The sequence below is a fragment of the Lepisma saccharinum genome, chromosome 10 (assembly GCF_977018435.1).
Source record: "Lepisma saccharinum chromosome 10, izLepSacc3.1, whole genome shotgun sequence".
Classification (NCBI taxonomy): Eukaryota; Metazoa; Arthropoda; class Insecta; order Zygentoma; family Lepismatidae; genus Lepisma; species Lepisma saccharinum.
In genome coordinates, this window is record NC_139238.1 from 79,708,038 (window position 1) to 79,732,250 (window position 24,213).

Consider the following 24,213-nt stretch of genomic DNA (forward strand, 5'->3'; position numbering starts at 1 on the left):
AATATCCCCTGCTTTCTCATCTTCTACATCTTTAACAAGCTTATTCAACTGCCTTTTCGTTCCCTTCCATATCCCAAAACAATCATCCACATATCTACAAAACAGACGTAACTTATCTCCTCCTTTCACTATCACTTCCTTCTCCCATTCATTCATAACTAATTCCGCCAGCACAGGGCTCAAACAAGAGCCTATATTCAGACCTTCACTAATCTTGATGAGTTTACTCCCCACTCTGCTGCCAGGAGGTGATATGTTTAATTCCTTTGGAGAAATCTTCCTAGATAAGGACTGTCAGCTTGATTTGTTGTTGTGTGGCTAGTGACCCTGCTATATGTATGTAATCCTTCTGTGTGTAGTATATTTCATCATTTTAGTTTAGTTCTTCGTCTGAGGAAGACCCTGATACAGGGTTGATACCCGTTAAGTGTTTTTTTATCTTAATAAACTGTCTTGGTCAGCAACTTAGTGTTTTTAAATCAGATAGATTTTTTTCATAATTTATCATATTTAGGGCACAAAATAACAACGAAGGGTGCAAGACACCTTAACCATATTTCTCATGTTTACTGTGTGGTGCCGGGTAAGTCCGAAAATTGTTAAACACAAGGTGTCTGGGCCCCCTTTTTTCAATAAGCTCCCCAAAATTGAAAATTTTGAAAAAAAAAATCAAAATTTTGAAGCCCTGTATCCCCAAATGGGAGATGGAGGAAAAATTTTAAATTTGCACCATAGTGAGAACTCTTCATGCTCAACATAATAATAAAATTTGGTGAAGGTGTTTTTCCGAATAACAAAATATTTCAGAATAAATGTACCCCAAAATAGCCCCTTCACAATACTAAATGAAGCACGCATGGAACTGGGAAATGAAGAAACTGCAAGGCAAAAGATATCTATAAATACATATGAAACTTGGACTTCTTAAAAATTTATAATAAATATGAAACTATGTATTACATGTAGATACAGGATGAGTCGAAAGTCGTGAACCACCCGAATGTCTTTAAAACTCTTGGAGTGAAAATGTTCTAAGCATTATCATTATCTATTAGATTAATTTTTGGGTCTTTGACTATGTAACCATATCCCTCCTCCTGCGAGAAAATAGTCTTGAACTCAAGGGTACACGATTCCATATTGACAACTTCAAAGTTACAATAATCAAACATGCAGCACAAATATCCAAGGACTTGCATTGGATATCCACAATGCCCAGTACATATTTGTCTCTATCTACCAGAAGTCCAATGCTGAATATTCAATTGTGTATTCATATCTTTTTCAAAATTGACATTAATTTTTTATATAATTTTTCAACATTATAACCATGAATGTTAAAACACTAAAATCACACACAAACAGCACGATAAAAAACACTTCGGAGTTCTTCCAAGCTTTCGACTCCTTCACGGAGTCATCTTCAGGGCTGGTTGTGGAAAGATGGAGGAGACGCGTTTGTCATTACACTGGTGTTAATTCCTTTTACTTCCTTTTGTTTTAACAAATATGTTGCCGGCACGTGACGTAAGAAGTTTTCTACAGTCATATTAAACATGAAATTGACATTAATTTTTGTAACTATTGCTCAATTTACATACTATATAACGTGTCAGCATTTAAGTCATACAATTTATCACATAACAAAATATTACACACGTGTTTCATTATGAACACTTTGACATTTGGTTAAGAATGAAGAAAGTCTTATTTTCACTTATTAAAATCATAAGTACTCCGCTACATATATTAGGTAGAATATACTGTGTATTAAATTATAAGTTGCCAAATTATCACCCGGGAACCCAAAACAAAGCCTCCCAGATTGTGTAGTGGTAAAGCTGTCGAATTGTAATTAAAGGTCTCAGATTTGATCTTGGGTGGAGACACTGCAGGTGGTTCGAATTCCACTCACAAGTTCATTTCTGATTAGCCACCCTGAACATAGTCACCATCCAACAGAATTTTGAAAACAGTCATATTTAGCACCATTGTCTGGTCCACACAACTGTGCACTTATGAAAAAGTTGGCAGTCTTCCAGTTAATATTGACGAAATATTTAAGATTGCACGAGGTAGTAATAGAGACTCTCTGAGAGTAATAAACTTGAAATTGAAACATTCTCTATTATTTGACTAACTACAGCAGATCCATTATTTTCGATTCCATTTTGCGTATGTAGGGACAAGTGCATTCGTTATGGTCAGTGCACGTACTTCTGCATATGAGATATAAATATAAAATATCTTTCAGAATTGTAGGTGAGTATTCGTTTGTGGGTAAGCCAGAAGAGGGAACGTGTTAAAACTTTTTTCTATTGTATTACACTTCCTGATGAGATGCTTGATAAATCTAAATCTAATTCCAGAAATGTTTTCGTATCCAAGTTATGTGTGAAAAATTCCCAGATAATGGCCTACTGTAGTGCAGTTGAATCACAAGACTACCTCTGAAGAGCCTTTCAGTGTCCAAATCATGCCTATTGAATATAAAGATTAAGCCCAGTTCTATTCCAGAATATATGTTTTCTTACCTACAGCATATCTCGACCAAACTAAAGTGCCCTAATGATGTCATATTCAAGTATAAAACAAAACATTAATAACCCAAATATATCAAAACTGGACCCAAAAATGTCTATGAAAGATAAAAAATAAAGAAATTCAATGTCTGTCTTCCAGACTGCACATGGATATTCAAAAAGCATCCAATCGTTTTCCACTCCAGAACTTTGCGACGGAAATCCAATATATGTCTAATGCTTTGAGCATTTTCACGAGTTTTAAGATGTTAAGCGCCATGTGAATAAATTTAATACACAAACTAAGTTTACCACCAGGCCACGTGCATCAAAATGCTACACAGTGTAAGTCTGTTTTCCAGGACCTGTACACGGTGTAAGTCTGTTTTCCAGGACCTGGGTTTCACTTATATGCACAAATAACAGGGATATGAATGCAGATTTAGTTTCCTCTGGCCCTGCAGAAAGCATATATAACTATGGTCCGGTAATTTTCAATACAGGTGGCAGGAGTGCATGCTGGGAATCTCAGCATTTTGTAGCTGGTCGTGACGTTTTGCCTTTGCTGTTTTGTAGCTAGAAATTTGTTTTTTGAAGAAAAGTGTTAAAATTCCAAGACTGAAGAAAACTCCAGCAGTAAACGTAGTGTCCTGGGTGCTCTTAGTGACAGTGATGATCCAGAGTACGTACCAAGTAGTGACAATGACACTTCTGATATCCTTACTTATGTTACAGGCAGAAAAAGAAAATGTGAAGCGAGTTGTGAATTTGACACAGCAATTGAACAATGTGTTTTCCCAAGTGTTAATGAGGTAGAAACCGATATAGGTAATTCTAATCAGGCAAACAATCGAAAAAGAGATGAACATTGAGAAAGTCCAGAAAAAGTAATCCGTAAGCAGTTGTGCAAGCGGAATTGAAAAAGGGTGAAATGAGAGCTTTGGAAAGCAACACAAAAGTTATTGTTGGGAAATGGAGAGACAAAAGAGACTTGTTTTTCCTTACAACTAAGAATGTTCTAAATTTGATGGAGGTGGCCAACAGATGAGGAATAACCAGACAACCATCAACAATTTTGGAATATAATGCAGCAAAATCGTTTATTGATGTATCAGATCAGATGGCATCTTACGCAACAACAATAAGAAAGAGTGTGAAGTGGTATAGGAAAGTTCTATTCGAACTACTAACCAACACAGCGGTTGTAAATGCCCACATCATTTTCAAGAAGATAACAGGAAGCATTTAACAAATATCAGACTTTCAAGAAAATTTGGCATTTTCGTTGATTTATGGCATCACGCAAAACCAAAACAACGATATGAAAAGTTCTCCTCGACGTACACATGCATTGAAGGAAGCTGGAAGTAAAAGAGGATGCTGTTCTGCATGCTTCAAGGTGTTTGCTGAAACTAATGGACGGGCATATGCAGCAAGACATTCAAAGCAAGTTACCACAAACTGTGCTGGCTGTGTGGAGGAGAAATTCATGTGTTTGGACTGTTTCTTTATAATGCACGTGGCTACGCCAAAAAGGTGCTGAACTTAAACACATTTGTGATATTATTTTGTAAGTTTGATATTTGATAGGTGATTTTATCATTCTTTTGCACTGTTTATAAAAAGAATACTTTTCCCACGACCATACATGTAAACTATATATGTTTTACATTGAATTTAGATAATCTATTACTATCAGTAGACTACTATAAAATACCAGTATATACTGTTTATACATTTTGTATAATTTTGTTTAATAAAAATTTAAAAAATGAGAGCAAATTAAATAATTCTAAATAAAATCAATGTGTATAATTTTGATGCACATGGCCTCACAAAGTTCTAATAAGAAAAAATATTTCAGGGGACCGCGTGTATTAATATTATACACTCTAATATTTGTCTCAATAAACACCTGGCCCTGGACAATAAATTTGTGAAATGGGGTCTGCCGCTTAATGTGCCTGGTGGTTCATGACTTTCGACTCACCCTGTATCTACATATAATACATATATATTTATTATACATGTTTAAGAAGTCTATGTTTCATATGTATTTATAGTTATCTTTTGCATTGCAGTTTCTTAATTTCCCAGTTCCACGCGTTCTTCATTTAGTATTGTGAAGGGGCTATTTTGGGGTACATTTAGTCTGAAATATTTTTCTTATTCGGAAAAACAACTTCACCGAATTTTTATATTATGTTGAGCATGAGGAGTTGTCACTGTGGTGCAAATTTCAGATTTTTCCTCAGTAATTTTTTGGCCTAAAGGTGACAAATTTTTAAAAAATCTATCTGATTTATTGTAGTATAGCACGGAAACTACTAATCTGGAAGCAAAAATGATGATAAACAAAAAGAAAGTGCATTTATTTTTGAAGAAAATTATTTTGAATCATTACATTTAGAATTATAGAACAGAAGTTATTGTGTGAAGGTCTGAAAATACTAAAATCATCACACACCAAACTAACTAACTAACTCTCTAGCCTTCTTAAACCCGAAGGTTCATGGCTGCAGCAACACAGGCCTTCCATCTGTCCCTATCTTGAGCAAGATCTATATACTCTTTTCCATCCCTACCGATTTCCTTTAGGTCCATCTCAACGTTGTCCCTCCATCTTCGTCTTGGCCTTCCTACAGGTCTCTTACCATCTGGTTTCCCAACAAGAATCCTGTAAACTCCTCTTTCCTCTCCCATTCGTGCCACATGGCCAGCCCACCTAAGTCTTCTTGATTTAATTATTCTAATAATATCTGGACATGAGTACAAATTATGTATTTCTAAATTATGTAACCTTCTCCACTCACCTGTCTCCTCATCCCTTTTAGGTCCAAAGATTTTCCTAAGGATCTTATTTTCAAATACTCTCAATTTATGTTCCTCTTTCAATGTAAGGGACCAAGTTTCACACCCATATAATACTACAGGTAAAATTTACTGTGTTGTATATTTTAACTTTTAGTTTCTTAGATATTAAACGAGAAGACAAAAGTTTATGAAGAGAGAAGTAACATGCATTTCCTAAATTAAGCCTACTTTTTATTTCCTCTTTAATATAAAAAATCATCACACATCACTGATTAAATATGTCTGCCAGATCCAAATGTAAGCCTGAAGAAAAATTTCAATGTCTGTTTTGAACACTTGAGAGATGTTGAAATAAGTGATCAAATTATAAAAATTTTTAGAAATGGTGATGCGACACTGGTTGGTCGAAACTGTATGGAATGGCTCTGCTAGTGAAGAAGAAGAAAAGTGCAAAAGACAACTTCGGATTCATAAATGGAATGAAAAAAGGGAAATTTACGGAGTGTTCCATCATTTGTTTTCTGATCTATTTCAAGATCGTAGGAATTTTTTTCAGTATTTTTGAATTTTTCCAAAAAGAATTGTACGAACATTTGAACATAGTTAGGCCTTCTGTAGAGTGGAAAAATACAGCATTTCGCCGATCAGTACCATGTGAAGAAAGACTTGCTGTATGTCTCAGTTAAGTTACTATTAATATAAACTGGGAAGTATTGGAATCGGTCTTATGAGTTCACACAATTGAACACAGTATCATAACTGATAAATACATAGTTGTTGGCTCACTTATGTTTGTGGCATGTAAACTTTCTTTAATGGAACTTTAATTATTTTTCTTCTAAACAACAAAACAAACAGAAGAAGGAAAATAACTAACTTTCAGTAAACAGATATTCATTATTATTTCAAAATAACCTTCTCGTTTAGTTTTAAGCTATTTTTGATGGGTAGGGTTCAACACATTCTTGATCTCTCTAACAGTGAGAACTGTGGAACGTAAGATAAAATACAAACCTGGGGGACCCCTTGGCTCTTGGAACTACAGACTGTCTCTTTTTAGAAATATTTTCTATTTTCATACATCAGGTAACTTTTGTGGAAACCAAGAAAACATTGAGAGCTGTTGGGGGCCCCTTGGAATGGGGGCCTTGGGAAAAATGTCCCATTTGCCTTGCCCTGCCTCCATATCAATGAACCTACATTTATCGAAGTACGAAGTAAATATTGGCCCTTTTTTTAACCTTTCTTCTTATTAACAAACACATTATTTTACACAAACAATATGCTCTTAATCCTGTTAAATTGTGGTTCAATCACATAGTTACCCAAGCAAAAGAGAATACACCACGCCAAAGGTGCAACCACAAATTTTTGTCGGGGGGGGGGGGGGCAAACACCAGGATAAACGTGCGAATAATAATAATATTAATGATTATTATTGGTAGTAGTAGTAATGGTGGTGGTAATAGTAGTATGAAACACAAGTATAAAGCAATAATATTAAAACAAAAGATTTGAAATATTTTATTTCAATATGTTAAATTTCGCATTAGCTAATAATGGAAAACAAGCACACAAACTGTATTTTTGAAAGATATAAAATGCACGACGAATGCAATTCTCTCTTTTTGTATGTACGACACTCACATGTATATATTATGAGCGAAGCTAGCAAGAAAATTTTTAGATCCAATTTTTTGCAAATGAAAACAATATTGATTTAGTAGGGCACCATGGCATACTGTTTTACAATTTTTTCATTTAGATCGTTCGGCTTCCAGGACCGACTCACACTGTCCCTCCCCTAGCTACACCTCTGATCTTGACGTGAAAGGAAATGTTACGTAATGTATTTTTATTTGTGTAAAATTTGAAATCTATTGGGGGGTGCATTTGCCCCTCTTTGCATCCTTGCATGTGCTCTTGGCTGTGAACACGAATTCCATCCTTTTTGTCGTGCCAGTCTTGCTTCGTTCTACTTCAATGTTTGCCCCCCCCCCCCAGAATGGATTTCTGTCCAAGTTTGGGGGATGAACCCCTCACCCCGTGGTAGTGCCACTGCACCACACAAGCAGCAACAACAATACATCTGTTGTGCACTATAGCGGGGCCAAGCATGATGCTTCCGAAGCTAAACGAAGAGACGCGAAGTTACATGAAAGAGGAAGAGGTGTGATGCACCATGCTTCGGTTCTGTGCTTTTCACTGTAGTGGGCATTAAATCATTTGATTTCAACAGAAGATCTGTTGTCGGATTTTTCCATGTTTCCCTGCATCTCGGTGGGCAAGGTCCTTAAGAATTATAGAAAATCATCACACAAAAGGGGTCTCTTCCCAGCTCCATTGGTGTATACAACAATGCCATGCAGGTGAATCAACAAAGATGTCGCTGGTGACCATATTTCTTGGAAGCGAAACGTTAAACCAAAACTCAGTCTGTCACAAAACCTTCGTAGTGTCCCTCCTAGTTTTGAAACATTGCTGCGATTACAACAGAGGAAAGAATACAACCACTGCTTACATAAAACCCCACAGGGAACTGTGAATATCCTACAAATGTTTCATTGGAAATAGTGTTTAGTAGTAATTAATTATACTTCCTTACCAGAATTTGACATTTTGTATAATAAGTTGTAATATACTGACAAATTCATCTTTATGGCTTCACACTTTTTCTCCTTTAGACTGCAGCTGCTGATAAGGGATGAAGCCCCAACCCAAAAAAAATTCTGGCAAAGGTCTTGTATATAGATATGTTGTGGGTTTTCCGAAGATGTTAAAGAAATGTGATATGAATTATAACAGATGTAACAAACTATGTGTTTCAAAATATGCGCATTAAATTAAAATCCACTTCGTAATTGGGTTAGATTTGTGTTTGTTTCCAATGTTTCAAGCACATTCATTGCTCTCCACATGATGAGGATTCCCTTATTCTAGGAAAACTGCATTTCCTATACATTATGTATTTTTTATGTAACAAGATAAACTTTAATACAATGTAAAGAAATATGTGTAATATTGGTATGTAAATAAAAAAATGACTATAAACCTCCAAAATTAGGTGTGAGTAGAGTTGGAAGTGGTCAGAAAAACTGGCTTTTTTTTTGGGAAATTTAAAGTACAATTTTTGACCGAATTCATAGCTATACATAAGCAGCAGTTGCAAAAAAAGGCATTTATATTTCTGAATATGTTTCCAGTAGGGTTACATTATTAAATTTATGAGGATTGTTTAAGTCAAACCAGAATTTTCAATTTTTTTCAAAATACGGGAAAACACAGACCTGTATGAAAAAATTTAATTATGAGAGACAAGTTTCTACTATTACCACATGGAGTCCATGACAGGCAACGAGTGTTACTTGTTAAACAAGATTGTGGACTACCTTTGAGTTCAAACATGGAACAGCATGTTTGTGGATGAAGGTGCCAAACTGAAATTCACGGAAGATTTCACAGTATGGTGATAGGACTTTTATCTGCAGTAAAACATTTCAATAATGCAATTGGTTTAATAATGGCCATACATAAGTGCAAGATGATCCTGGCTGCAGTGGCTTCAAAGCCCACTGTATTTGGGGATAGTGGGTAGGTTGTATGGATTAACATGGGGACATTGCGGAGCTTGGGGGGATGCTTATGCAAATTATCATAGCTAGGGGATACTTTGTCAATTTTGTAGGTGGGGATATCATGCTCCTCTGTACCCCCTCACTTAGAGCATTGGGAGCTTTGGACTCTACAGAGTAAGTTAGAGGTTAGTCTTCCTTGTGTCAGCATACTGAACTTTATTATTAAATAATGTATCTACGCATTCATACAATTGGTGTCCTAAGCTGGGTTGGACTTCAGTTTTAAAATTAAATGTGCACCACTGTGCAATGTCTCCACAAGTATCGAGCTTGGTTCCCCTTGCTTACAAGATAATAGCATTAACCTGTATGCCATTGGATAGGGACACACACATACCCTTGTAAGGCAAAGAAAAATTAGTAACTAGGAACAGTGGCTGACTTGTCTGTGCTTGTACACCACATAAACTTATTTATCTAGTTGTGAAGTATGGCGTGTGATGAGCTTCTAAACTCTCAACTAAAACTTGGAAGTGAAATGAGTTGGCTGCAATTGGCAAATAAGTCAAAATTTCATTTTTCAAAAAAGAAAGTATGATTTGACAACTCTCTGCTATCAGTATTCACGACCTTCTCTTCTGGGATGTCAGAGGCCTGCATATCTTCACGATTTGAAGCTTATCCTCATGCAAAAGCAGTGTAAATTGTTTCATGAATAGTTTGTTAATTATGTCCCTCATTTTCGTTTGCTACACGATGCAGCATAGATCATTTAAAACACACATAATTCACTTGATCAATACACTAAATAAAATCCATGCAGTAAGGAACGTAATTTTCCTAAACTTCATTCAACACTATTTCCACTAACGAAATGACCTGCCCTTTGTCGTCCCTGGCCAGTCATTGTACCTCAGCCATAAACAAAGAAGCCGAGGGGTTCAAAACATCGTCACCATTGTAAAGTGTGTTTGGTTGAAGGTCAGCAGCCTCTCTCTTCTGCATATGTTCAATGGGACAGTGTTGTTTTGGCCCAGAGAAAAAAATACCTATCACATGTCACTCTTTTCCCTTTCCTGGGAAATATCCCATGCTGGTTAGCGAGTTTTGTACAATTGACATCGCTGTGAGGCTCTACTGCTGCGATGAATGAAGACAGGAGTCTTCAGCAAACAAGTCCGGTTGCCTCAGGTGGTGGTTGGAAGAAAGAATCTTCAGGATGAAGCCTGATGATTGTCTAAAGTAAAGGTGCCCATAAACTATCGTTTTTCCCCACAATCTTTATTTGAGAACATCAGTCATTTCCAAGTCTATTATTTCCCATATTTAATCTGGGCTTCGGAAATAGCCTAGCTTGTCTAGAACATCAAAAGCCAAGTGCATCAGTCACCTGGTTGCAGACATAAATTGAGGACGTTAATGTTCAGTTCCAAGTTCTGCAAGGAATATTTGCACTATTATATTGGTTGTTGCTGTCACCAAAACGTTTCCCATCAGTCGTTACCTGTGGTATGTCATGGAAGTTTCTAAGCCTAAAAGGTATTTAGTGTTACCATTATACAATTTGTGCATGTGCAACCATATCTGAGCTTGATGCCTTTTCTCTTTACAGAGGAATCGTCGATGTTACAACTTGGCAAGGCTCTACTTTCAAATAGGAGATTATGAGTCTTCACGTAGATATGTGTCTGGGTATCTCTCAGTCTGCGAGAATTCGGCCGAGGCTCACAAGCTCCTTGGCCGCTCGCTGGAGGCCCTCGGGCAGAAGGAGAAGGCTTTGGCAGAGTACAAGTGCTCCCTGGAGCTGGAGAGCAATCAGAAGGATCTCGTTTTGAAAGGTGACCTTGCATGGAATTTAATCTATGGTCTCTTTAGGGTTAATCTTTCTGTTCTGTTAGAGGTATGAAATTTACAGATGGGCAATTCCATAGTTATTCTTGTAACGTTTTGCAACTGTACAGTGGAGCTGTGTTTTTCAGTGGCCAAGATGATCATAACTTAACATGCAGTAAAAAGTAAATTCTGCAAACTAATGTTTACATATCACTCTGTTGGAGCAATGAAGACTGAAGATAAGAGAAAATCTAAAATCAGTGTTGCAGTGTATTCTTTAGACTTCATTCGAACATTGTAATTTTTCTACGTAATCTCCTGTGTGTTCCTAATCTATACAATAATTAACACATCTATGCTGGGAGGAACCAGGCAACGTCGGAAGTCTACTGTGTTTCAAAGGCAACAGATCCCGTTGCAGTAGCACTGGCAGAGATGATTCCATGCATGTAAAACAGCAGTAGCGAAAAATCAGGCGAAGCCAGGCTGGCTCGGTAGCTCAGTGGTTAGAGCAATGGCACGGTATGCCAGAGACCCGGGTTCGAGTCCTGGCCAAGCCTGCATTTTTCACTGCATACAACTCCTGTGTGTGCCTAATCTACAATAACTGTAATTGTACCTTGTTTTGGGTGAGCCCTCGCTTCTCACCATCAGGGTGCTTAGCGCTACAAACACTTTTATTAGGTTGTACACTTCCTTCGGCATGGAACTGACAACTCAAATAAACGAAGAACGCGATCGTAGCCTGTCGGGAGGGGCCACAGCATCGTCGATGTTCCTTGTGCAGTCACCATAAACAAGAATCATTTCAATGTTTTCCTCTACGGATAGATAATCCATGATGTTGAATACCCCACTTACCTGTGTTGTTAGACTCTTTGCGGTCACAATGCACTGACCATACACTCACTGACTACTAAGAGCGCAAGCACAATGCTTCTAGGCCACAGTATCCCTCCTCACACACTTGCCAGCCACTGCATTTGCGAGACACAACCAGCATGTTGCACTTACGGTGCCATGTATCTATCAAGAATGGAACAAAATGTGTCTGACAAAACCTACGTATTTTTGGATGTCTAATTCGAATCTGCAATAAAAAATTGGGGTTGCCTCCTGCCCCACCTTCCCAGGGTGGGTTCTTTGTAGCATAGGTGGTTTGCCTCCACCATACTATTATACTTTCATATGGAACATTTTTTCGTTCGATGCATGTTTCTAGTGATATTTTGATTTATCAAGTTACATGGGGCACCCTGTATACGTAGGAATGCAATTTGTAGAATTCCCCCCTTTTTTAATTTTGAGTGTTACTGGTAATTTTGTCGTAGGCCTAGGAATTTTGTAACAGGTTTGTAACATTTTTTTTTAGCATTTTTAAACATGTCTCTGCTTTTTTAATATAGGAAATTAAGAATGGGGTATTAAACCCTCACCACCACCACTACGTGTTTACATTTATAAATTTTCATGAACTTGAAAGATATTAAAATAAATCCAGTTTATCAGCCTGTACATTCAATGTATCCCACTACAGTATTATTATTTACATTATATAAGAAAAATACTTAACAATATTGGAGCACACTTGATAGAAGATTTTTCCTTTTATCCGATAAGACATGGAACACTGTGCATATTCATGAAGTTCTCATAATCATCATTATTAATATTATTGCAGTTTGTGAATTACTTTGCGAATGTGAATCTGTGGATGTCAGTAGAGCCAGGTATTGGTGCGAGCGAGCTGAAAATATGTTTCCACACAACCCTGTAGTGTTCAAGCTGAAGGAGCTTATTCTGGTTGCAGACGGTGAGCAAGATGCGTCGGAGCTTGAAAAACTCATAACATGTGAGTAATGTATGCTGACATTCTGTGCAGAATATTTTTATTGTGTGTGGTCTTCTGCATTGCACTGGTAATCTGAGCAGCATGTCATGAATTTTTATACATTTAATTTAGTTCCTAGTTTGAGATGCATTAGGAGCAAGGGTGTAGTGTATCTGTCTGTTGGTTCAGGCAGCAATTTGTTCTACTAAGGGACTAAGGGTATGCAGATTTAGGGTTAGCAAGGGTTACATGATGATGTGCATGTAAAAGTGATTACGAATAGTACCATAATCTTGTGTAATGACTGAATTTTGGTTTTAATAATTTCATTTGAAATTACGTGTATTTCATGTGTACGTACCCATGCATTTTGTTTTGACTTAAAATGTGGTAGAATATTAGTAGGGGCATGCAAATTTGGTTTTTGATGAAAACCCAAAATGTGAAATAACACATTGTAGTGTAAATTTTTCATATTTTGAATGGTGTAAAGTGCATTTTGCTACCATGTTTTGTCATGAAAAGATGCGAAATGAACTGCAAAATGTGAAATAAACTCTAAACAGAAGTTTATTTACAGACACTAACACTTTCGGATGTCTGGATTATCCTGCGAGTTATGCAAATTACGGATAATTGATTAATTCTGCTGTAAATATTTGAGATCAAAATGAACTCCTTTACACAGGAATAAAGTTACTGTGACAACTATAAAAATGTTCGATTAGAAGTGAAATGTTGATTTTGTGTAATAAGTATAGTTTTTAAATCAAATTTTTTTAGGTTTTTATTCACCATTTTAACACCAAAATGCCATTGAATATACCACTTTTGATCTCGAAATATACAAAGTTTTGTACCGAAATCTTGATCTTTTATTCACCATAAATATGTGGCTCTTAATATGAGGGTGCATAGCTTGTATAGGTATAGAGCGAATTGAAGACATTGAACTTTGCAGGAAAAACATATCTTCTGTCACTTATTTAAGAGACAGAACCATAAGCCCCTGCACTTTCAAATACCATCTGACAGTTGATAAAAAGGGCGAAAGAAATACATGATAGAAGAAGAAAAAAATGAAAAAAAGAAATACGAATCTTTTCCCATCAAAGTGCAGATGTGCAAGTTTTTCAAGAGAACATGTTAGAAACAGTCTTTCATGCATTAAAGTCTGTAATCTCTCGTCTCCATTAATGTAATTAGAATGTTAACAAGTAAAAACTTGCAACACTTGGAAAAACTAGTAGATACTGAGGTAATGTAGCAGGGTGGCTACTCCCCTGGAATTTCTCCGTAGACGTGAAAAACTGCAACTTTGTAAATCTTATTGAATTTAATGCCCTGAGGCATTTTTTTTAGTTTAGCTGTTGTTTTATTGAGAAAGGAAAATCAAGCTGCATGGAAAATAAAACCTTATCTCTGAATCCATTTACTTCATTAGCGTTCTTTGCGGAACGAGATTATTGCAAGATAATGTATCTGGAAATTGTATCAGTTAAATTTGAGTTTGTTCATATTGTGTAAGAATTTCAATTTTTTGTAAATTAATATATCCCGTAACATTTGTGACTTGTGTGTGTAGATGTATTTCGAGTCTTGAGTATGCGAAATGGAAAAAGTAAACTCTGCACCTCAAATTTAACATTTGAAATATTAGGGCTGTACTGTTTAATGTGTGCACGTGTTTGTGGGGGAGGAGGGGAGGCTCTAATATGTAAGATTGAAATAGAGACATCTGCTTGTACCCTTGAATTTTTAGAAAGTTCGCCTTGAAAACCGGGAATTATACTTGGATTTTATCATGGTTCTAGAGTGGCCACCCTGTGTAATCAAGATAGCCAGTATTGCACAAATCCAAAGTTCCTATCAGTTTATACAATAGTTCTTTTCTTTATATTGCAGCTGAGCTGACAGCCAGACCAACAGATCCCAACACTAGAATTCGCTTGTTGCGATTGTTCTTGGACACTGAACGTGTGGCAGATGCATACCATCATGCATTGGAAGTCGAGAAGAGAAGAATTTTTAGAGATAATTTGCAATGGTACGATTGCCTGGTTGAGGTTTATGAGGTAAGTCTTTAAGTATTGAATTTTCATGGTTAGATTTGTGGAAAAGGGTGCCTGTAACATAAGTCTGCTTCGTACTCTCTATTATTCACATTGTATGCTACCCAGTGTGCTCAAAGTGGCAGTTCGTCTGGGGTGTGATACCCGGTGGAGGCACACTGTAGGTCCAGTCCCAATTTAGCCATACTTTGCATAATGTGGACTTTAAACAAATTCAATCAGTGTCAATTCCTAGATGGGGGATGGTTATGCACATTTTCTTACTGGGGGGAGTGACATTCCTCACTCTCCCTCCACTTCGAGCATCGATGTGAAGTGTCACCTTCATTGCAGTGCATTAATCTTGATTTTTCTAATCCAAGATAGAAACATTTTCTTCACAAAAATATCAGTTTGTTTTTTGAATAAAAATCTGTGCCATAACTGGCTCTGCAGACATTGAATGCCAGTTATTTTTTTAAAATGAAATCCCACTGACTCTCTGAAAATGTTAATATAATGATAGAATAGCCTATTTCAGCCAGTTAAGTCAATAATTTTGAACTTTGACTACTTTCCACCGCTGTGCTTTGAGAATTTTGTTAAGGCACTTGGTGTCGCCTTTGTCTCTAATTGTGGCTGATGTTGTTTTCCAGCTGTATCTGCAGGAGAGCCGTAACAGGGATGCAGAATTCTACAGGCAGTATCTGAATGTCCTGGACAGGGTCGTGTTCTTGTCCTTGGATGAGCAGGCGTTGTTCACGGAATCCAAGCAGAAGCAGAGCATTGCCGATTGCGTTGGAGCGCTTCACACGTAGGTGTTGAATTTCACATCATCCAGGGCTGTTAATTTCTTGTACAGAAGCTATTTCATGTAGTTTCAGGAATATGTGTGGTGTGGAATGGTTTTCAAAACAGTTTTGCAAGCTAGGAAACAGTTTTTCTAATCCAGTCTTTTTATTTCATTTCATGCTACATATAATCTGTGTTTGAACATGTGCTTAGCCTAAAGGAGTGTACTGATTTAATGTAGGGATATGATGTAATTTGGGCTGAGCTGATGCCGATACCAGTGGTGTCATTGCTTGGAATTAATTTACCAATATCATTTAATACTTTTCTGGAATTTTGGTGTTTCATGGAGTCTGTAAAAATGCACGCGTCACTTTCGTGGATTCTAATTATCCTGGAAATTATGTAAAATTAGAAGTTTCTTTTTATTTTGCACCAGTTTTGTGTGGGATACTTACACACCAATTAATGTATGTGTTGTGAACAACTTTTAAGTATTACAAATTTCAAGCTTCAGTATTTGTATTGGTGTAAATTGCTAAGAACATCAGCATTGGTATGAGTATCAGTTCTAAGTGTTATCAATAGACGTCGGATTTTAGGTTTTTTACCTATTTTTCCTTTACAGGTATGTAAGAAATAATAAGTTATGTCAGCGTTTTGTTATAAAACTCAACTGATGAAGTTTTATAGTGCCTAAAAAAACCTATTTTGCTTGTTCGAACCTATTTTAGGTTTGTGTGCCAAAATCAAACAATTTTTTTAAGGTTTTTATATATTTTTAAAGGTTTTACAGGATTTTTATGTCACACAGAGACATTTGCTTTGTTTGGTCATGAGAAAATTCAATGACAAACATGTTTGAAACATATTCTGTCTTCCATTTCCCTTCCTCCAAGTCTATGGTGATTTTTCAAAGCTCTAAACAAAGAAAAATGTATGGTGCCACTGTTACCTGTACAATCCAAAGTGGTGTTGCTCGCTTTCGCGTCTCTTCGGAGTTTTGTGGCATTCAAGCCTTGCAAACCAACGTTTCAGCATTGAAGTTTGCACTACTGACTATGTTTTTGTTGAAAGATTAATTTCAGCATATAAGGTGATTTTAGGATTTTTAGAACCTATTTTAGGATTTTTAGAGCCTCTTTTAGGTACCTAAAAGCACACTTTTTAGAAACTAAAAATCCGAGGTCTAATTATCAGCTCTGCCCTAGACAAAATGATTTCCAATATTGTATTGCCAGAGTGGACTATTGGAAACTAAAAATTCTGTTTCAACAGATTCTGATTATGAATGTCATACTTTATTAAATTTGATCATTGGGAATACTTTGTTATAACTTTTGCATATTTAACATCAATGCAGTGATTCCTGAAGATCTGTTTTATTGTAACTATGCTGAATGCTATTATTTTTTCTCCAGGTTTGACCTTACTCTGCACAAGATATCACAGAATGTGGTCCCCTCAGGGGATCAAGACTTTTACCTAGAATATTTAAAGCACATGAGAGGCCAACTGTGCTTTCATTTAGCTACTCTAATCCTGAAACGTGCCAAGAAGGTAAGGTTGATGATTATTCAATGTAGAGAATATAATTTGTTCTTTGGATATGAATTCTGAAAGTATTTTAGTGCTTTGTGTATAGCTGCTTGTTGTGCTCGAAGCCTGTAGATTCTAATAGCTTTCAAAGCTTTTGCATTCATTGAAATGCACAAACCACAAATCATGGAAACTAGGGATGGGCTGATATGAAATTTGGGGCGATACCGATAACAGATATTCTATTGATCAGATACAAAATCCCAAATGATACATGAATAACCTGAATGGGCCATTGACCTTAATAAATGTGTGTTTCCAGGTGAATGCAATGCAAAAGAAGTTGTATATTTAGACATTTACTTTTTTTAAAAGTAAGACCTGGAGATTATCCATGAAAATTATAACAAAATGGCAGAATTTTGCACTAAATTATAAGATATTTATATGTATATCGGATCTGGAAAATAATCTGTAATTTTACTGGTAAACCAATATGCCTATATCGGTAGATACCGATAGGGTACTGATAATCTGTCCCATCCCTAATGGAAATGAACATCACAAGGAAAGTTTTTGGATGACGGTGGAATCTCGATTTTACCATTTTTCAGGGGACCAATGTGAGAAAACTTAGAATGCACGAAAATGTAAATTTCGACATAATTTTTGAACTTTTTCTCAGGAGTTTCACTGTATCACCTCTGTTGTCAATAAGAGGTACGAACTCTGTTGAATATGAAGAGAAATGTTGGTAGCCTCTTTGGCTTTTTGTTTTCATTCTTTCTGGTTTGTGCTGTTGTCCTGATTTCAATACAGACAAGAACAGCAACTTTGTGGATGTAATTTTTCTCACATTTAAACTGTGGGTGTTAAATGGCTTAGTTTATCTGGGTGGAAATGATTTCACACCTCTACTGTTGTAAAGCTTCATTCTACAAGTTGGTTGTTTTGTTTCATATGCAGGAACCTTCCACATGGAGAGAAGCATCACGAATGGCAGCCCCTCTGTTGATGCTTGCGATGGTCTTGCCACCAGATTTACATTCCTATTGGTTGCTGAAGAGCAGCGAGTCACGGAAGAGTGAAATAAAGCATTTGGCAAAAGAGGCAAGCTTTAGAGTCAGTCAGGCTGGTAAGTTACACTGGGAACTTTTTACTTTCTAGGACTGGGAATGTGAAGAATCGGATTTCTATTGTAAGAATTTCAACCAAAAATGGCAATCTGTTAAATTCTAGCAGTTTCGGACTACAAATTTTGATCATAAAGAAAATATTGATAGATTTTTGGCGAGTTGGCTGCACTGTAGTCTTGTATTCTTGTGACGGCCTAGCTATCCTCGTAGTACTACTTGCAGCTGGAGAATAGCAGGGGACCAACTTCCTTACTGGGATTTTTACCTTTCAGGCTTAAACCACATACGCTTACTCATGCAAAATGTCAAAAATAAGTCTGGGGTTAGTGATTTCAGGTTTTTATTAACTTTCACATGCAAACATGCTTGAAATTTATTTGAAAACCATCCGATTGACATGCATCCCAAAAACTTAAACCACGGCTCCCATTAAGCTAAGCCACAGAATATCTCCACACCGCTATTACTCTGTTTTATACAATGCGATTGCCAATATGGCTTTTCTTTACATCGCTGTCAAAGTTACAATTCATACAGCGTGATTGCCATTGTGGCTTTTTTACACATTGCTGGCAAAGTTGTAATTTGTACAGCGTGATTATTTTTTTTATGTACAACATTTTCGACTTGAGAACTTATGATCTGTCATATTCTCTTGAAGGAAAAACCTGAGAAATGTGGTTTTGAAGCTCTTGTCTTCATGCTATGATTTCAAATCTCATAACTTCATTCCATGAGCTGCAGCTGTCTGATCATTAAGGTGTCTACCGCAGGTGGGAATTTTTCCAGCACAGCCCCTGCATGGAACAGCTTCTGGGTTTCCACCCAGCCTGTGGTAATTGGCTACCACATCACCTCAACAAATGACAGAGATTGTGAATGTGTGGGTCCCTGCATCATCATCTCCCCCCCCCCCCTCCATATGCCTTCATGGAATTTTATTATGTTGTTTGTAATGTTGACTATTGGCATACAGGAATCAATAATACTCAGAAGGGTGTATGTATTTGTATAAATTTTCTTCACAAGCATCAATGATGTAGTGGTAATGTTGTTACATTGTGATCAAAGGTTCCTGGGTTTTATACCAGTGGAGGCACATTTTGCAGTGGTTCGTATTTCACTCAGTCTCTGGTAACTTAGCTGTGTGTAAAGTGGACTTAAAACACTTCGACTTCATATGCGTGAAAAATTTGCTGCACAAGAGTACATTTGAAGTTACAACAATTCAGGTTCATTATACCATGTGAAATTTAATTATAATGCTACACTATACAAGCCCTGTCTAGTTTGTTGCACTTTTTGAGAGGTGTAGTTCAGGTGTATTCTGGTGTCAGGCTGGTGCAAGGAAATGACGTTCAATGAAGTAGATGAAGAGCGGTCTTCAAGTTCAGAAGATTCAACAAATGCCTGTCTGCTGCTTTAAACGTTCATTTGATTAGTTAGCTTGCACCATGTGACCTAAAACCACACACTACGCCGTTCCAAAACGTACTGCAAATGGTGCATACACCAAATACACTACTTGACACCAAATCAACGAAGTAGACTAGTCAGTGTTGCTCCATGTAACCAACTAGATGGGCTAGTGCAGAGAGTCAAAAGTACAGCGAACTAGACATGCTACTGCTACTGTTCCATGGTTGAGCTAAGATGCAAGAGAGTATGAAGTAACATAAGCAAGAGTATGATATTCTGTAACTGATTTTTTGTGTTACTCTCTTAATTATAAATGTTTAAGCAAAATTCATTATGCTATGTTTACAATACATTCTAACCATTTCTGATTTTGCACAAATTGTTTGAAACTGTCTAGTGGATCATTACATTATTGGAAAATATCAACATCTAAAAATGTTATATCTGTACTTCAGTTTTATTTTCTATTGATATTTTGGTTACACATAAAATTGATATATTGAAATAAGTTGACTGTAATATCCATATGCAACATCCTGTGAGACATGATCATCTCAATCTTCTGTCTTCCTGTAGGTCACACCTTGCTTGGCATATGTGGAGAAAAGAGAAGCCAGTTTTTGGATAGAGCATCAAAGTTCTGTGCCGGAAAATGGAGGGAGCGAATATACCAGGTATGTGTTCTGTACCAATTTATTCTCAAAGGTGATCGTGTTGTACCAAGTTATGCAGTATGTGAAATGTGATGCTTTTCTGTGTATTTACTATGTTGAGAACTCAGTAGTACGGTTGGGTGAAGTTTGAAGAGATCTGTGAAAGTTCAATGTTGTGGATTTTGCTTTCCATTTAGGTTTTTGCATAACCTCAATTTCTTTTGTTAGCCCTTTTTTATTATTGGTAACTGCATTGTAGGACAGTGCCATTGTACAGAAATAGGCAATTTTCAAGAGTGTGGTGAGGATTGTCAGATCCTGTGAATAGTTGATATTTTAATGGTGGGTTTTGAGCTTACTAGGATTTAGTTTGATTTTTTTGTGTGAATAAAATGAAACACCGGAGACAAATTAGAAAATTTGTCTCAGCCTTTCCTAGTGATTATAATGAATAAAGTATCTAGGGTGTGAATGTGAAATCTTGAGCATCATTGCCTGCCGTGTACAGTGGCACTCACAATTTCCAGCGTTAACCCTTGGTTTGGACATGTGTGTCCATCATAAATTACATCCAATGAACTTTCATTCTTATTGCAAATAGCCAAAAGTAGCAGAAGTGCCACAATTGTTCTTTGAACGTTTGTGCTTTTCAGAGCTGTTTCATTCATCGTGAGAATCCACCTTTAGAAAAACCTCGTCCGAATGTGTAAAAAACACTGTATGTATGTTGGTGGGAGATTGTTTAAGTATGTTATTTACATATGCCCATCCCCATATGCTCAGCCAACTGTTCAATTATAAACAGTGTGTAGCCGATGGCACAGTGGTAACTTATAATCAAGAGGTCATGTGTTTGATGCCTGGTGGAGGCACTTAGTGGCACTTTAAACTGTAGGTCCAGTCCTGATTAGCCTATCTGTGCATAAAATGGACTTGATAACTCAAATTGTGTACTTTTGCACATAATTTCCCAATCAGTCTTGTGAAGCCTAAATCTGTAAATATTGATGAATGGAGTGCCCAAGGGAGGATTGGGATGGTCAAATCCCCCACCCATTTGGCTCAATATTCCTTGAGAATAGAACGTCAAAAACAGTTTCCCTGCATGGCAAAATGAAGTGTATTTTAAAAAAAGTCCTCTGGATGCCACTATATAACGTATGTGTCATGTTTGAAAGCTGTTATCTTAGTTTTGTATATTCTTTGGCATTTCTAAAAATTAAAAATACAAAATTATTTATTACTTACGTAAAGTGAGTATTTATTTTGTACATCGACGACGTTTCATGAACCACTGTTCCCTTCTTCAGGTCCTATATTTCGGCTATGAATATTTCTATAACCACGTCAATTCTTACTCTCGTCATGGAAAGGAATAGGTATCATATGGTAAAGGTAAAATATTTGGAAAACTCTAAAACATTAGCTGACCCCATACTCACTGTTATTAAAATAATCACTATAAAACCTTCCACTAAAAGACCCTCGTGCAAGTTAAAACTTTTCAGAAAAAAAAGAAAAGATGCCTTCTTATCGCACTATTCTCATTCTCATGCGGACTGCCTGTGCTTTCCTTATCGTATGCGTGAGGTCGCGGGCGAGTAGATTCTCCCCTCCTCTTCAATGCCCCTTCATTTCTCCTCTTCATTACATCATTTCAAGAACAAAATCTCGTATGACTTGGGCTTTGTGTATTATGTCGGAGGTAATCTGGAATCCAATTTTCTCATATTCCCGTTTCTCCCATTTTTTGAGCATTTCAATCCATAGTTCGTCTATATTACCATCTTCTCTGTTAAGTTTATTCCCTCTATTTTTACAAATGTACGAGGCCTCGTGGACATTCCTCCTAAGCAATTTTTCCTCTTTCCTTATAATTTCTCATTCCTCTATTTTTTTGAATAAATTTAACAGAGATGACTGTAATATAGACTTAACTATGGATTGAAATAAATACTCACTTTTCGTAAGTAATAAATAATTTTGTATTTTTAATTTTTAGAAGTACCAAAGAATATATATAAATAGTGACTAAGTCGCACAAACCTGAAATATGAATATCTTCGTTTTGGTGTAAAGTAAGAAATGATAGTCTTCACGTTGATAAGGTGGTAGGTAAATGTCTGTGTAGACATGCCAAATGATTTGTGGTAATGCCAATGTAGTATGGCATTAGTACCATTTGTGTTCTTAATGATCAATTATATTTTCCCCCTATTTTTTCAGAGGGTGTTCAGCACCAGGGACCAGCAGAAGGAAATGGGCTCATCCCACTTTGTACAGTTTGCTGGATTTGAAGAATTACCAATGCATTTGCCTAATGGTGTAGAACTAAGATCTCATGATGAAGGTACATTAATGCTATATTTTACTGAAAGACTGATTCATTAGTGCACTTATTAGTATTAGCCAATATAAGCATATCTTTACATCAGTAAAATTGCAGATAATCCAATATTTCTATAAAAAGCAAGTAATTTAGTGCAAAATTATGCTATTTTGTTATTTTACAAGTAATAAGGTAGAATGCATACTACATTGTTTCTTAAAGTAAATATCTAAATGCACTGTTTACTTTTCTAAGTGAAAACATATTGCAAGGCATAATAATCAGACCACCAACCCTTCATAGAGAATTTGTGGTTTTATACTGGTATTGGCAAATTTTTTGTCTTTACTGTATCTGTATAAGAAAAATTTTACATCAATCCATCCATACTATATTACTTTATTCAGAAGGCACAATGCAGTTGAGCAACTAACTCGGTGTATTTTTCTTTAGGGATATAGTGATATGAAATTTTAATTTATATAATTTAATTAACTTATAATTAGAGGCATTCATATTTCGTTTTTGAAGGAAACGGCAAATGTGAAATAACACATTGTAATGTTTATTTTTCATGCTTCTGAAAGGTGTGATGTGCATTTTACTTCCATGTTTTGTTACGAAATGATGTGAAATGAACTGCAAAATGCAAAATTAACTCTTAAACATGAAATTCAGTTTATTTACCGATTTGACACTTTAAAAAGTTTGAATTATCCTGTAAGTTATGCAAATCATGGAAAATTGATTAATTCTGTTGTAAATATTTGAGAAGCAAAAATGGACTCCTTTACACAGGAATAAACTCTTGACAACTACCTAAATGCGCTATTGGGAGAGAAAAGTTTTTGTGTAATAAGTTAGGTTTATAATAAAATTTAGCATTGTATTTACCATTTTATCATTGAAGTATCATTTTATGCACTGCTTTTGATCTCTAAATGTGCCTAGTTTTTGTACCGAAATCTTGATCTTTTATTCACCAAAAATATGTGGCTCTAGTTATAATACTTCATCTCCTGAGGATTAAATTATCTTACTCCTAAGGGCATGACACTTGCTTGCCTAAACCCACTCTATACTAAAATTGAGGTACAGGCATTATTGTATAATGTGTGTGTGACCTGAATTACTGTAACTGAAACCTATGTTCAGCTTGTGGTAAGGGATGATAAAGTTTACCCATTCAGCATGCATTCTTGCTACAGAGAAACAAGATACCATATTCCTCTTTCCATTGTGCTTTCCTTGATCCTTAGGTGGCCACTCCCCTGCCTCTTTGTCCTCCTTCAGTTCAGGCTTCTGGAATTCTAACCAGGTTCATCCCATCTATGTATGACCCAATATTACCCCCAAGAATCTTTCTCACCATTTTCATGCCGAGAGATTCATACCTGCACAGAGATTCTATGAAATGAAATATTGTTTTTGAAATCAAAATATATACCTGAAATACCAACATAATTGGAAATAAAGATTACATTTTTCATACTAATCACTAGAGGCACATATTTTTGGTAAATCAACAAGCAAAATTTTGGTACAAAAACAGTCAATTTCGAGTTCAAAAGCGGTAAATAAAATGAAATTTCGCTGTTATAGCGGTGAAAAAGTGCCATACAAAATGACATTTTGGTTTAAAAATAATGTAAATATAATCCCAAATTTGATTTAAAAACTGCACTATTACACAAAATAAACATATCCCTTCTAATAGCA

The 24,213-nt window shown here is 36.2% G+C and overlaps 1 protein-coding gene and 1 non-coding gene across 3 annotated transcripts in view; both read left to right on the forward strand.

Annotated features, from left to right (window-relative positions):
• The window catches only part of LOC145993972 (E3 SUMO-protein ligase RanBP2-like), a 158,561-nt gene that overhangs the window by 12,958 nt on the left and 121,390 nt on the right, over positions 1-24,213 (forward strand). For both annotated transcript variants that reach the window (XM_083129994.1, XM_083129995.1), the window contains exons 2-9: positions 10,524-10,749; positions 12,426-12,596; positions 14,481-14,650; positions 15,283-15,440; positions 16,840-16,978; positions 17,924-18,092; positions 20,089-20,186; positions 22,392-22,515. In XM_083129994.1, coding sequence (XP_082986120.1) covers positions 10,524-10,749; positions 12,426-12,596; positions 14,481-14,650; positions 15,283-15,440; positions 16,840-16,978; positions 17,924-18,092; positions 20,089-20,186; positions 22,392-22,515 — 1,255 coding nt within the window. The remainder of the gene's footprint in view (positions 1-10,523; positions 10,750-12,425; positions 12,597-14,480; positions 14,651-15,282; positions 15,441-16,839; positions 16,979-17,923; positions 18,093-20,088; positions 20,187-22,391; positions 22,516-24,213) is intronic.
• Positions 11,233-11,304, forward strand: TRNAT-GGU (transfer RNA threonine (anticodon GGU)). The gene has a single exon. It is a non-coding gene; the product is annotated as a tRNA-Thr (tRNA).